This window comes from Psittacula echo (genome assembly GCF_963264785.1).
Source record: "Psittacula echo genome assembly, chromosome: 8".
In the NCBI taxonomy this organism is placed as follows: Eukaryota; Metazoa; Chordata; class Aves; order Psittaciformes; family Psittacidae; genus Psittacula; species Psittacula echo.
This window is the reverse complement of record NC_137744.1, coordinates 23,394,445-23,408,137: the sequence shown is the minus strand read 5'-3', so window position 1 is coordinate 23,408,137 and position 13,693 is coordinate 23,394,445. Positions and strand designations below refer to the sequence as shown.

Below are 13,693 nucleotides of genomic sequence, written 5' to 3'. Positions count from 1 at the left end.
CATCTACCTCCAATGTCAGCGAGAATCAGCAGTTTCTAGTGGCAGTGCTGGGAACTTTGAAGCTGCTGACTAAGTTGCCTCTAAGACAAAGTAATTTCCCTAATGCCTGTGAATCAGAGGCTGATTTATGTCGAAGAATGGAGGAATTATATCCCGACAAAACCATTTTCATTCTTCCTTTTCCATCTCTGATGTTCTCATTAATAAAATAAATATACAGCCCTTTTTCAACGATCCCACTCAACTTTTAATCTCCATAACATCTTTGGCAAGGCATTTCAAAGTTAAAAAAGGCATCAGATTTTACCTTTATGGGATGCTGCTTTCCACTTTTATGTGACGAGCCATTAGCGATGTTGCTTGTAGTGAAAGTGCAAGGAGGAGAACTGTGGAGTTGCCAGCTGAGCTTTGCAAAGGCACTGAAGGGCTTCAAATACCCAGATCCACTCTGATGCACAGAAACTGGGCACCACAGTTCCTAGACACATGTGTGAGTCTGATGGGGTCTTTCCTAATGGTGAGTTTGCGCTAGCTCTGCTGATACCAGATCAGACACTCCCTCCCTCCCTTCTTCACCCCAGCAATCCACTGCCAGGAGCCCTTGGGGGCCACAGCTATAAGATGCTGTATTTTCCTATGTAGCAGTGTAAGTAATCTCATTTTATTCATTTATGGTTGCAATTTTGAGAGACATTTCTAGCACTCTTTGTGGTAGGTCTAAAGCAGCTAATGTGGTGCAGGCACTCTCAAAGAGTGCTATTAGCTCCCTGCAGTCTCTCAGTGGAAAAATGATTGTATTTTCACACCAGCAGCACAAAAATAGTAGTTAAATGCATGAAACAGTAGAAGGTCTGACTAGGGTCACATCACCACTGTGAGGCCCTGCGAGCTGCCCTCAGTGAATTAGAGACACGTTTTAAGACTTGGAAAACAGCAGCAACAGGTATTTATCTGGAGGGCAGGCTGGGAGGGGGCAAGGAAGGCCTTTCATACAACACTATCAGCAACTGACCACCTGACTTTCTTCACGCACCAATTAAAACCTGCTAATTACAGAGTGGCACACAGTATTACAACCCTTTCCTTAGATGTTATGGTGCCAGCCTACCTCGCTTCACAGCCTGTCTTGATGATTCAGTCCTTACGTGACCGGCTGATTACTTAAGATTCCCCGACAGATTTTCCTCTCTGGGTTCCCCACCGTATCCCCCCGGCTCTCTGAGCCAGTGCAGCATAAACAGGTATTGCCTTTCATAGAACAGTTTACTTGGTGCTTTTGTCACTGCAGTTCACTCAGCTAATCTGCCATGGGCGGGAGATAAGTACAGGTTCAGTTACTGGGGAGAATATCTTATCCCAGGCAAAGCAATTGTCCTGCTCTTACTCTATGAAACAGATTTGTTACAGACCCTTTTGTGTTATATGAAGCTGCATGTAAGTCAGAAATGCGTAAAAGGCCAAAAGTCTCAGTATTTGGCCCCAAACCAGGATTGGCAATTAGTACTCCCACAAAGTAAACAGGTGCCTTCAAGAGGAAATATGTGAGGGAGGGTCTAAAATCCAGACAAGGTGTGATAACCAGTGAGCGGGATTCTGGGGAGAAAAATCAAGGTAACAAATGGATAGAAAAAGAAAAGCCAAGCCAGGAGAGGAACAGAGGGATGGTAACGCATTAGCAGTGTGAAACAAAGGTTCTCATGTTTCATTTGTCAGGATTTATTCAGGGGTCATGTTCTAAAGATCATTAAAAGGTAAAGGGAGAAGTGATTTGAGTATGTTTGAGCAGAATAAACCGGGCAGAATTCAGAGTTCCATGAAAGGACATTCATTCATTTACTGAGCCACTGTACAGAATTAAGAAAGCTTTTTTGTCAGTAGAAATCCCCCTTTATTCCCAAAGGTTTAGTAATAAAAAATGGCTTTAATTTAAGTATATGGTAGAAACTTTCCGAAAATACCTGAAATATTCCAGCCAATAAAACAAATTCCTATTTGGTTCCTTAGGTGACTTAGACCTGTAACTATCACATAGAAGCCTTTTAAAGCCATGTTACATTTTAAAAGATGCAGAAGAAAATAAATATTTTAGTAACAGCAAAGGCTTAGCAAACCAGCAAGTTGGAAAAGAAAATATCTCAGCCTGAGCCTTGAGCCTATCCTTAACTAACATCACTGAGAGTTTGTTTTTCGGTTCAACCACAGCGAGTTAAGGTTGGAAAGACTGCCTAACTCCGACATTCTTGGCTGTAGCCTGGTTTAACACAACCTCACCTCAAACAGAGGTGTTTTGTGCTCCTTGCCACAGAGCACAAGTCCTAAGGGAAGGAGACGGCCCCATCACATCCTTTCCGAAGGGATCCACCCTCAGTAGGGTATCTCTGTATGTCCAGCAGCTCAGCATCTCCAGCTCACCCTCGCTGAGCCTGCCAATGGCACAGAGCTGTGTGCTGTGGTGACACGCTGGAGGGGAGGGATGGGATTCAGATGGACCTGGACAGGCTGGAGAGGTGGGACCATGAATCTAATGGACTTCAACAAAGCCAAGTGCAAGGTCCTGCCCCCGGGTCGGGGCACTCCCCAGCACAAACACAGGCTGGGAGAGACTGGATGGAGCAGCCCTGAGAAGGGCTTGGGAGTGAGGAGAAGCTCCCCATGACCCAGCTTCAGTGAGCGCTTGAGTCCAGAACCCCCCCATGTGCTGGGTGCACCCCCAGAGCGTGAGCAGCAGCTCAGGGAGGGGATCCTGCCCCTCTGCTGTGCTCTGGGGAAACCCCTCCTGCAGCCCTGATCCAGCTCTGGGGCAGCAGCGCAAGAGGGACGTGGAGCTGCTGCGAGGGCTGGAGCAGCTCTGCTCTGGAGCCAGGCTGAGAGATCTGGGCTGGGGCAGCCTGGAGAAGAGAAGGCTCCTGAAGGGGAGACCTGAGAGCAGCTCCAGTGCCTAAAGGAGCTACAGGAAACCTGGAGAGGGGCTTTGGACAAGGGCCTGTAGGGACAGGCCAAGGGGAATGGCTTTAACCTGCCCGAGGGGAGACTGAGATGAGCTCTTAGGCAGAAGCTCTTCCCTGTGAGGGTGCTGAGGCGCTGGCACAGGGTGCCCAGAGAAGCTGTGGCTGCCCCATCCCTGGCAGTGCTCAAGGCCAGGTTGGACACAGGGGCTTGGAGCAAGCTGCTCCAGTGGAAGGTGTCCCTGCCCGTGGCAGGGGTTGGAGCTGGAGGAGCTTTAAGGTCCCAACACAAACTATGCTGTGATTCTATGAAAACACCGACTCAGTTTCTGTCCCAGTCTGTCTGAGATGCAGGAGCCGGGGGTACCGGCGCGGTGCTGCGAGGAGTTCGGGCGTCCAAGGGGCAAAGGCCATGTGCCAGGTACAGGAGCTGTGCCCGTGTCCGTGGGGCAAGACCCCCGAACAGCGCCTGGCGAGAACAAAACGCTGCGAGACCGCCCCTGCCTCCGAGCACCGGCCGGTGGCGCCCGAGGGGGCGGGGTCAGCTGACGCCGGGGCCCGTGCGGCGGCGGTGGCTCCGCCCCGCGAGGCCGGAGCTGAGACGGAAGAAGCCGCCGCCGCACAGCAGCCACTGCCTCCCGCCGGAGTCCGACATGGCGCTCTGAGCCCGGCCGTGCCGAAAACCGCCGTCCCGCGCGCCTCTCCGGGGAAGCCCCCAGCAGCCGCGCCGGCACCGGGGATAGGGGGGCATGGGCAGGGCGAGGGCCGCTGCTGGGAGCTCGGCGGGCATGGCAGAGCGGCGCTAGGGATCCCCCTTCCCGCTCGCGTCGCGCAGCTCGGCCCCATCCCCGCGGCTGCGAGGTGAGCCGGCGGCGGGCGGGGGCTGCCGGGCAGGGCGGGCCGCAGGGGAGGGAAGGAGGGAGCGCGGCCCGCGCTAAAGCCGCCTCCCTGCCGCTTTGTCCTTCCAGGCCCCGCCGCCGCCCAGGAGCAGGGAGGCCGAGAGAGGGGAGCAGCGGGCGGCGCCCCGCCGCCGCAGCCCGCCATGGCCCACTCGCCCGTGGCGGTGCAAGTGCCCGGTATGCAGGTGAGCTCCGCGCCGCGCCGGACCCAAAATGGAGGCCGAGGGCTCGGCCCCGGCTCCGGAAGCGACGCTCGGAGGCCGCCGCCGGGGCGCAGGGTCCGGGGAACCGCGGGTGGGCGAAGCGGGGCTTGGCGGCGAGTCCGGGCCGCGGGGAGGCCTCTCTGGCCTAGGTAGGAGCGTGGGCCGGATCCCTCGCTGAGCTGAGGTAACTGGGGGCCCGGCTACGCGGGGGGCCGCGTACCTGCGGCCAGCACCTCGGAGGCGAGGATGCCCTCTCCCTCCGTCCCCCCTTTGTTCGGGATTGGCCGCGCTGCATCCAGGAGCACGTAAGAGCTTCACGAACTGATTAAAGGCGCACTTAAGTTAATGGCAGGGTGTGTGGGAGTGCAGTACATGACAGGCCGGGCTCGCCAGCAGCCGTACCTCCTGCAGGACTTCCCCACCAGCGTGTGCCGGGCCTGCAGCGCAGCCTCGCCGGGACCTCGCGGTTTGTGGCAGGGGTAAAGGCGAGGTGCAGTGGTGATACAGCAAAGGGAGACGTCACCCGGCAGAAACAAGCTCCTCTGTTCGGCCGGGGATGAGACCTGGTGTCATTTCTGTGTGGTATCTGCTCAGGAAACAAGCATGCACGTGTATTACTGATTTTTCATAGCAAAGGTGGAATATCTCTGACTCTTTGTACTTATTCTGCTAGATAATGTAATACAAGGTGGGTCAGGAATCTTTATCAAACTTAAAGGTGCTGAGGACTAAGCTCATTTCGGTGTTGACTTTGGCTTGTGATATGCTGCCAGTATTTTGAGCTTTCTGTTTTAACTTCTGGGATATTCCTACCTGTATAATATTGGAGGAGTTCTTTTTTAGTTCAGGTGACATAGAAGCCGTTATGAGGTATCTCTTATGTATGTAAGACATGTACAGTAGAGAGTTCAAGAGGTTTCAGAACAGAAAGTTAAAATTTCTCTTGCTCAGGTATCTTTGCTGCTTCCAGAAAGTGTAGGATTGATATATAAACGGTATTTATAGATTAATTTAGGCCAGTTGCAGCCCTAAGGTTTGGCTTTACCTTTCTCATGTCTCATAATTCACAGACTTCCTGAAATCAGTTAAACTTTGGTCACACTCTGACTTACGGTTACAAGAGGACACAAACCACATTTTCTCAGTCTCATTTGTTCCCTTAATATGTCCAGGTTACTGCTGTAGTGGTACCTCCTAAATAAACTTGATAAAAGTTTTAGAGGCTTTAGCCTGGGCTTTATTTATTTACATCCTCTGGTTTTGAGTGTGGTTTTTGTCTGTGTGCCTGTATTTGGAAACTTCTGTTTCAACATCTGAGTTTGTCAATTTCTTATTTTTATATCTGCCTAATGTATAGTTGTCCTGTTTTCCATAGCTGCCCTGTCATCACAAAAGGAACTTGAAACTATTTAAGGTTCTGTTTCCTACTGTTATGTCAATAAACTTTATGTTATAGCATACTGAGTCCCACAAGTATTGTTAGATTGATCCAGGCCCCTTCATATATCTGTATGTTTAAAGCATTCTTTTAAGCTGTTTTTTATATATATATATATATATATATATACAGCTGCACAGAATTAAAATACAGTTTTCCCATGGTGACTTTTTCTTATAAAGATTTTGGCACAAGTCCTGAAAGTCTTAGAATACAAAGACATAGAATTTGGTGTAAAATTAATCTGCTCACTCTTCTTTTAGAAGAGTTGTAATGCAGGGGTGTTCCTCCTTTAAAAAAAAAACCTCAACAAAACAAACCCAGACAGCAGCTGTTCTAGAGGAGTGTGATAGTCTGAGGTACAAAGGTTACTTCTTTTGTTGTGGATTTGGGGGTTTTTTTAACCTATTGAAATAGTCAGGATCATCCAGATGATGATAAAAGTGTCCCTGCTTCTGCTCAGTATTAAAGTAAGTGCATGATAATCAACTGAAGAAGGATTAAACAGGTTTTTCTGTGATGGAAGAAACCCCGTGTTCTGTAGTCAGTGTTGAGGGATGCATTGTATTGAATATAAGAATTGGAAACTGAATTTAGCAGAGAATGTGTTAGAGGTTTGAAGTTTTCAGCTTTGTGTTCTTCTACTTTCCCTCCCATTTCATTATACACACAAAGTATCAACAAAACTCCAGACATAATGTGTTATATAATTTCCATTCTACAAAGAAAAGACTTTGACACTTTATCACCAGAGTATAACAGGAGCATTTTTTACTGTTTTTAAAGTCTTACGAAGAGTCAGATTCCCTTAAAAAGAAGCCAAACATGGAAAACTACAGAAAGTTATATAGAGCTATTTTGGTGAACTCTGACTTTTGGTACCCTGGCAACAGAGGAGGACCCAAAGGTAGTATTGTCTGCTGCCTTTATGAGTAGTTGCAGAACCATTTGTTTATGTAGTGGTTGTGTTCTGTTTAACCTGTCTTGTGTCCCTAGCAAAACCAAATCTTATACCTAACAATTCTTGCCTGTGCAAACAACTTCCTAAACACGTTCCTTTTCCCTCACTCCTTTGGAAAGCCTCTACTTGATCCGATTTTATGATGCTAACTTACCCAGCTGCCAAACTTCTAAACCCATTCAATAAAATCAAAGTGCTCTGTGAACGTGTAAGATGACATACACTCTGTGATGTATGAGTGTTCTGAAACCGAGCATGACGCCCAAAATGATGGCATTTTAGACAGAATCCAAGATGAGAGGGAAGAATGGATAATTGATGGAGCTATGGGAGCACAGTTAAGGTGTCCTGGTTACATGAAGCACAGTTTGCAGTGAGCCTGAATGCCAGGTTAGTTTTTATTCAGTAATGTCACTGTACAGTTCCTTGTGATAAAAATATTCAAACTAATTCTTAGTCTGGAATGCTTTGAGATCTTGCAGTGAGAAACTTGTCCGCTGGCACTGACTTCAAGGAATCCGGTTGAACTCACACCGAGTGTTTCTGGATATGGCTTGCAATAGAGGTGTTGGAGCCTGTCTGTGTCTTTTACCAGCCCAGGCCCTGTACTGAAAACCGGGCTGGAGTGGAGGTGTTGGATCTCTTAGTAGTAGTAGTAGTAGTAGTCCTACACTACTGCTTTTCTTTGGCCCAGCAGGCAAGATGTATAAATGTTAGTCATTTCACATGGATGCATTTTTGATGAACTTACTGGCAGCATCTCATACAGTGCTCTGGAACTTCTTTACAAATACAAGAGGCTGAAAACTGTAACTTGCAAGTGAGCAACAATTAACATTTTGTTAGTTGGATAGTGAGGAAATTCTTCTGTTTGTTAGCATCATAAACTCTGAAACTAGTCTGTAAACTTCAGCAATGGAGCATCACTCAAGTAATAAATGTCCTTTTCAGCCGGTAGTTTCCATGTATGAACTTCCTTTCCTATTATAATTTTGTGTTTAAAATCTTAAGTCTGTGAAATATTAATTCCTGATGGAAATGTTGGTACTTATTTGTGTTTCTTCTTGTCTTTGGAACCTGGTTTAGGACTTCATTTCTCTTTATTGCTGCTGTCCTACTCATCTATAAACACTTTCTGTTTCCTTTCCCATGGCTTTGTTGATATTTCCTGATCCTGTATGGCAGTAGTCTTGAGTGAGCCAGAGAGGTTGTTTAGACCTGATCTCCATCTGTTTTTATTGGCATTCAGGCTATATCACAATAAAGAGCCTAACTTCCCCCAAAAGCAGAGCAGCCACAAGCATGTGACCTGTCAGCCAGTGTACTCTGATTCACAGCTGAAGGGTTGCTTGATTAAATACAAACCTGGATGTAAAGGTGAGCTTTGCTCTCCGTGCTGCCAGTTAACAGACTGGCTGTAGGACGCTGCTTACTCAAACGGCCTCAACCTGGAGAGTCTCCATCCCTGCTCAGGGGCAGTTGGTTTACAGGTAGCTACTGAATGGGTATGGAAAGGTTAAAGGAGAGGTGGCATTTCATATTGGAAGTGGTAGTCTTTGGGGGAAAAAAATACATTTTCTTTCAAAGTAGTGCACTTGTAGAAATCGGCTCTTTATGTATGGTGCCTGAAGCTAGTCTGGAAGTGCATCACATTTCTAGTAAACCTTATGCACTGAAGTAACAAGAATGCCTTCTGTTAAGAGCAAGCAGTCTGTTACTGTCAGATGTTTAAAAGGTGGGCATTAGAGGAACTGAAACCTTTAAAGAAAGGTCCGTTCACAGTGCTGTTAATTTTACCCCTATCCTAGGAACTGAGCTATATCTAGATGCTTCTACAGTGAGTTTTAAAAGGCTTTAAACTTTTATTATTTAGAGACAAGGCTTAAAGGAAACTGGAAAGTCTAAGCACTTGCTGGCACCAGGAGACTTCCACAGTGCCTAGACAACAGGGATCTCTTATGATTAAGCTAGGATGGACTACAGTGGGTTTTGGTTGTTAATGCTTTGTCCAATTTCAGCTCCTTGATGTGTGCTGTGAGCCTCAGCGCAGGCCGACTGCAGGAGGATGGTCGTGTAAGACCTGTGGAGAACATGCCTCCCTGCTACTTGAAGCAGATATGCATTAAAATATTTGTGGAATTCAACACTGTGATTGTTCCTTTCCTGGCTGTGCTTGATGTACAAACTGTATCATATCTAATAGCAGTTTGCTAACTCAGCTCAGGCTTTACTAGCTGAATTTGGTTCTTCCATCTTGGGTGTTGTGATGAGTTACCCTGATGACAAAGTAGGGCTGTCATACTTGTGCTGTCTTACTGTTATCGAAGGAGGAGGCTAGAGGAGGCTCTGGGAAGTGTTTGATGCATGGGAGCTGTGTAGGTATCATCACCTAGAATCCAGCAGCTGTTTTTATCAGGCTTAGAAGAAAAAATCCACAGTAGACTTTTGCTGTTGTTTTTTGTTCAGATTTTACAGTTCTAAACACAGTGAGTGCACTGACCTGGAATTCAGAGGCAAATCTGCCAGAGCTGCAGAGAGCACAGAAACAAAACTCAACTCTTCTCACCTTAATTTCTTTGCTGTTCTCTACTATGGTATACTGTCAGGTTTGGACAGAGGATAATTCCCCCCAAAAGGTAAAAATGTTACATCTGAAACCAGACTTTTAACTTCTAGACATATATAATTGTTCCTTGTTCTGTTGAATTTAATATTGAAAAGGTTCTCACTGGCTGTTCTTGAACTCCAGCATCTCAGCTTTACAAGTCCTGATAAAAGTTTTATTTTCCTTTTTTTCCTTTTCCTCAAAAAGGAGACTATACAGCAAGGAGCAGCTCAGGAACATATTGCAATTAGCTGTTTAAAAAAAAAGAAACAAAATCTTTACTTAAATGTCTATTTTGATGGGAGGATTGTTTCATTATATATAGTAACTATGTGGCACACCATGAAGAGTTTATATGACTATGTGCCTCTGCAGTGGTATTTGTTGTATGAGACCTATACAACATCTTAGTGAAGATGGGCAGGAGTAATCACCTCAGTTCTCATTGTTTTCAGTGTTCTGAAACGCAAGTTTTTGACCATCCCCAAAAGTGAAAGGATGAATTTTAAGCCTGTTAGTAACAGTACCACTTGTTTGCTCTATGGTGATCACCTTCAGGTTTAAGAGAGTCATGAACTCTGAGAAGTGATAAGAGACTTCTGTTTTGTCTTTCATTTATCTTGGGGGCTGAGTTTAATAATTGACAGAAGAGTTCAGGGCTGGGTTTTGGGGAGGTGGGGTTGGAGATGGACAGTACAAAGTTGCTTTTGAAATTCTTCTGTCACGGATAACTTTTTGGATGCTGTAATTAGTGCCTGCTTGGATGTTGTCTTTGAGGAAATGAAGAGTTGGTGAGGCCTCTGTCATTCCAGGAATCACTATTCCAAATCCTGAGGGATTTTTTCTAACTTAAAATAATTGAAAAAAATCACATCCTTTCCTAATGCTGCCTCGCCACTTTTTAAAGAACTGTCATTTGTTCTTTAAATTTAAACTCGTAGCAGTTCTGGGACAAGCCTGGTCTGATGATTGGTTGACAATCACTGAGCACACTCCTTAGCTCCGAAGGAAAGACTTAAATCTCATGGGAAGAGTGCCCATCTAGCAATATTTGCTGAAATCCATTCTGCCACAGGGATTGCTAGCCAAATAAATCTGACAGAAGGAACTCAGAGAAACTATTAAAAAGGGACTGACAAGGTAACAGTATCTTGCTGGGCTCGTTCTCCCTCAGATCTTGTGCATGTGGTTTTGCAGAGGTAGGCTACATTGATTAGGTCTATGGCTTCAGCTTAGATCTTTCTTAAGGAAGAAGGCTTTGAAGAACTGCGTAGTTGGCTCTTAGAAGTGTGAAGCCAAGTTTGTCTTGCCAAAATCTGGATTTGAATGGTTTTGATTGAGGCAGGATATCTGGAAAAGCTTTGTGGTGGGATCTGTCTTGAGTCTGCATGAATCCTGTACTCATCAGTGAGGGAGAACAAGGTATGAGAGACGTTAGTTATCTGCAGGTTTCACACTTGAGCTGTGGAAGGGGGAGTCTGAGATCCCAGGGTGGTTTTCAAGAACCATGTGTTCTGTCCTGAAGAGCTTGTGGTTTTTTTCTCTCTCCCCCTGCTCTGTGATCATTTGTAGGCTTTCCTCTCAATTGGGGACTGTTGTATGTTCTGAGTATCTGAATAATCTTGACTAGGGAGGGGAGTCAGAGGGTGTCTTATGCTTTCCTGGATGTCAAGTTGTATTTCAATGCAGGCTTCTGTGGTGGGAGCTGAAAGCATCATAAAAAAACACTGTACAGCTTGGAATGACCATGAGTGTTGTGAAGTGCCTAAACATAAAACACTGAATGAAAGAAGATTGAATTTCTACTGATGGAAATCAGTTAAAAACATACCGTGAATTATGAGGGGAGCAAGATGATCTTGCTGGGAATGTCTCACCTAGGAAGGTGTCATCTGGCAACCGGTCACAGCAAGAACATTTTTACATTCCTACACAGCTTTATTCTAGCCTAGTTGGCAAGAAGAATCTGATTCTTTTATTTCAGGGTGTTTCTCTTCCTCCCTTCCCCCTTCCCCTCGCAGGTTTATGTAATGAGATGCTTTGCCATGCCATGAATGAGCTGCAGAGTAATTGAAAAAGGAGTTTCCTGAAAGGGCAGGTTGGTTCTGGCAGGATAGGTTTCTTGCTTCCTTTGTAGCTCATTTTGGAGTTGTATTTCTGGTTTTTCATTGTGGTTCTTGTAGCTTCAGGTCTAATATGATTGATAGGATCAAGGGCCAGTATTCAAGAGAAGAGTAAAGCTTTTCAAGCTTGTGGTCGCCTAGCCTTGGGGAGAGGACAGAAATCTGGGATGCTAGCAGACTGGTGTGTTTGCTTTCCTTTCCAAAGCTTGAGGAATAGCGTGATGCCCTCCAACTGTGGGTTCCCGCTTGGGTTTCTTTGCAGGCAGTGATTATGCCTGGAGACTTATCTGTGATAAATAAACTTGTGACCTGCTCCTTAACCCACATTGTGTTTTGGAGCCATCCTACATTTCTCAATTAGTGTTTTTCTGCCTTGCTTTAATTTTGTTTAGCCTGAAAATAAGCAATGACTACTTCAGTGGGGAGATTTCCCAAAGATATTTGTGTGTGTTAAACTTCATGCCTTGTTGCTGCCTTCTAGTTTGTGAGCTGGCAAGCTAAAAAGCTGGATTTTGTTGTTTTTCATTCTAGCTGGATTATAGCATGAATTTAATTGTATTTACAGGATGAAAACCTGTGTATCAAGTTCTAACTTGCACAGGAAAAGTGCTAAAATGGCTTTTTAAGATAGAGTGGTGAGGAAGCCTGACAATTTATGTAGCAGTTTCCATTTAGGTGTAGATCCTGCACCTCTAAATACTAGGGAAATGGTCCAAATGCTGTGATGATACAGTTTATTGCTGGCACAGTTTTGGTGTAGTTTTTCCTTTAAATGGGTGTGGCAAGAGTAGAAAAAAAACCCCTAAGTGTATGTGCACTGATAAGCAGGCTGGTGCTGAGGGGAGAGGCTTATGCTAAAAGTAGGCTGCAGCCCATAAATGGTGATTTTTCCATATTCCTATTAGATGTGGCTTTTGTAATCTCTGTGCAGACGAGGGGTTTTGAAGCAGTTTATAATGGAGAGATTACAAATGATCTTCAGCAATGAGAGGCTGCAGATGTCTTCTCTCTTCTGACACACAGTTCAGGTGTGCAGGCAGTTAATTCACTAAGGTGAGCTGATGCCCCATTCAGCAGTCACTTGTCCTGTGCTGCTCAACAAAGGAGATTAAATTTGTTGTGAAAGATCAGCTGTTGATGAACTCTAACACGTGTAGAACAGAGTTTGAATACTTTGGGGTACCAGAACCTGTTGATTTCTTGAAGTGACTTCTGTCTCCATTGAAGGATAGAGGATCCTTCTAGCTATAGAGTGTTCAACCACTTAGGTCTTTACACATCATACGATGAGAGCATGGTCTTGGTTGGAAGGGACTTTAGAGATTATCTAGATTTATCCTCCTGCCAAGGGATGGGCCAAATCATAGTAAAGACCTAGCCATGTAATTTGTGTGTGTCCCCTCCTTCATCCCTCTCTTTTGGTAGGATGTGCCCCTCGGAGATGTGAGCACACTGAAGGATATGGAGCTGTATGCAGTGCTTTGAGGATCTTTATGTGGTTTAGAGGTATTGATATATACAGTGGAAGCGAAGTGGGGCTCTGTTTGACATGTAGGGATATTCAGTTACAGAGAAGCTCACTGGCAGGAGAACCTTTGTTTTGTTTCCTTTCCTCAATGCAGGATGCTCTTTGCACGTAATTGGTATAGATGTTTTTAATTGCCTGTATGCAAGAACTAATCTTTGGGAGATGTGGTGTTATTCTTTCTTTTTGCTTATTTATGCAGTTTCCTAAGCTGCTTTTCACATTGTGTTACCAAAGTGAAAGAATGGCTAAGAATAGAGGAAGTGAGTTCAGTGGTTTCCATTTCCAGCACAACATAGCGTTGACAGCTTGCATCTGCCACAGGCCTGAGATGGTTTGAAGATAGATGGTGATTCTTTCCTTCCAAGTCTGAGAATGGGTGGGTTGGGATGCTGATTTTGAGGTTTTGATAGTCATGAATTTTCGAGCAGCTCACTTTATGGCTGACTTGATGAGAACAAAGCCATGTGGGGTTTTCATTTACCTATTTTTCCTCGTTTTACATTGAAGTTCTCCAGGTTCTCACTAAAAATTGCAATGAGTTGGCCTTGTCAGATGAGAGGTGTCTCATGAATGGTATAACAGAGGTCACGTCTCATTTAAGGATAGCAAAGCTCAGCTCGTTTTTGCTACCTGCTGAGTAGAAACGCTTCTTCAGTGCATATCATACAGTAAATACAATGAAATATCTACTTCCCTTATATTGGAGCCTTGAGCAGGACTGCAGGGTAGCATCAGAGTTCTGTTCTCTGAGAAGCAAGGGTGTGCACAAGATGGAGAAAAAGATGTCGACAGATTCTACCCTTGTTTTAAGTGTTTGCAGGTTCATTTTCTGATTCTTTGTAAGTAATGATGGCTCTGCACCTGTGCCTTCATTAACTTCAAACTATTTACATTAAGTACATACACACATGCCTGTGGCACTGCTGGTGTGAGTAACTTTAACTGTAAGAGGATTTAAACATAAAAAAGGGGAACTTGGGGAAGAGCTCCA

At 45.3% G+C, this 13,693-nt stretch overlaps 1 protein-coding gene across 4 annotated transcripts in view; it reads left to right on the top strand.

Moving 5' to 3' along the window:
- Positions 1-3,531: 3,531 nt before the first annotated feature.
- STK26 (serine/threonine kinase 26) overlaps positions 3,532-13,693 on the top strand; it is a gene marked incomplete at its 3' end in the record, with an annotated part of 30,547 nt that continues 20,385 nt past the window's right edge. For 2 of the 4 annotated variants that reach the window (XM_080624436.1, XM_080624434.1), the window contains exons 1-2: positions 3,532-3,806; positions 3,914-4,029. In XM_080624436.1, the coding sequence (XP_080480562.1) occupies positions 3,988-4,029 (42 nt within the window). In that variant the 5' untranslated portion in view covers positions 3,532-3,806; positions 3,914-3,987. The remainder of the gene's footprint in view (positions 3,807-3,913; positions 4,030-13,693) is intronic. The other 2 variants (XM_080624435.1, XM_080624433.1) reach the window with 1 other exon arrangement.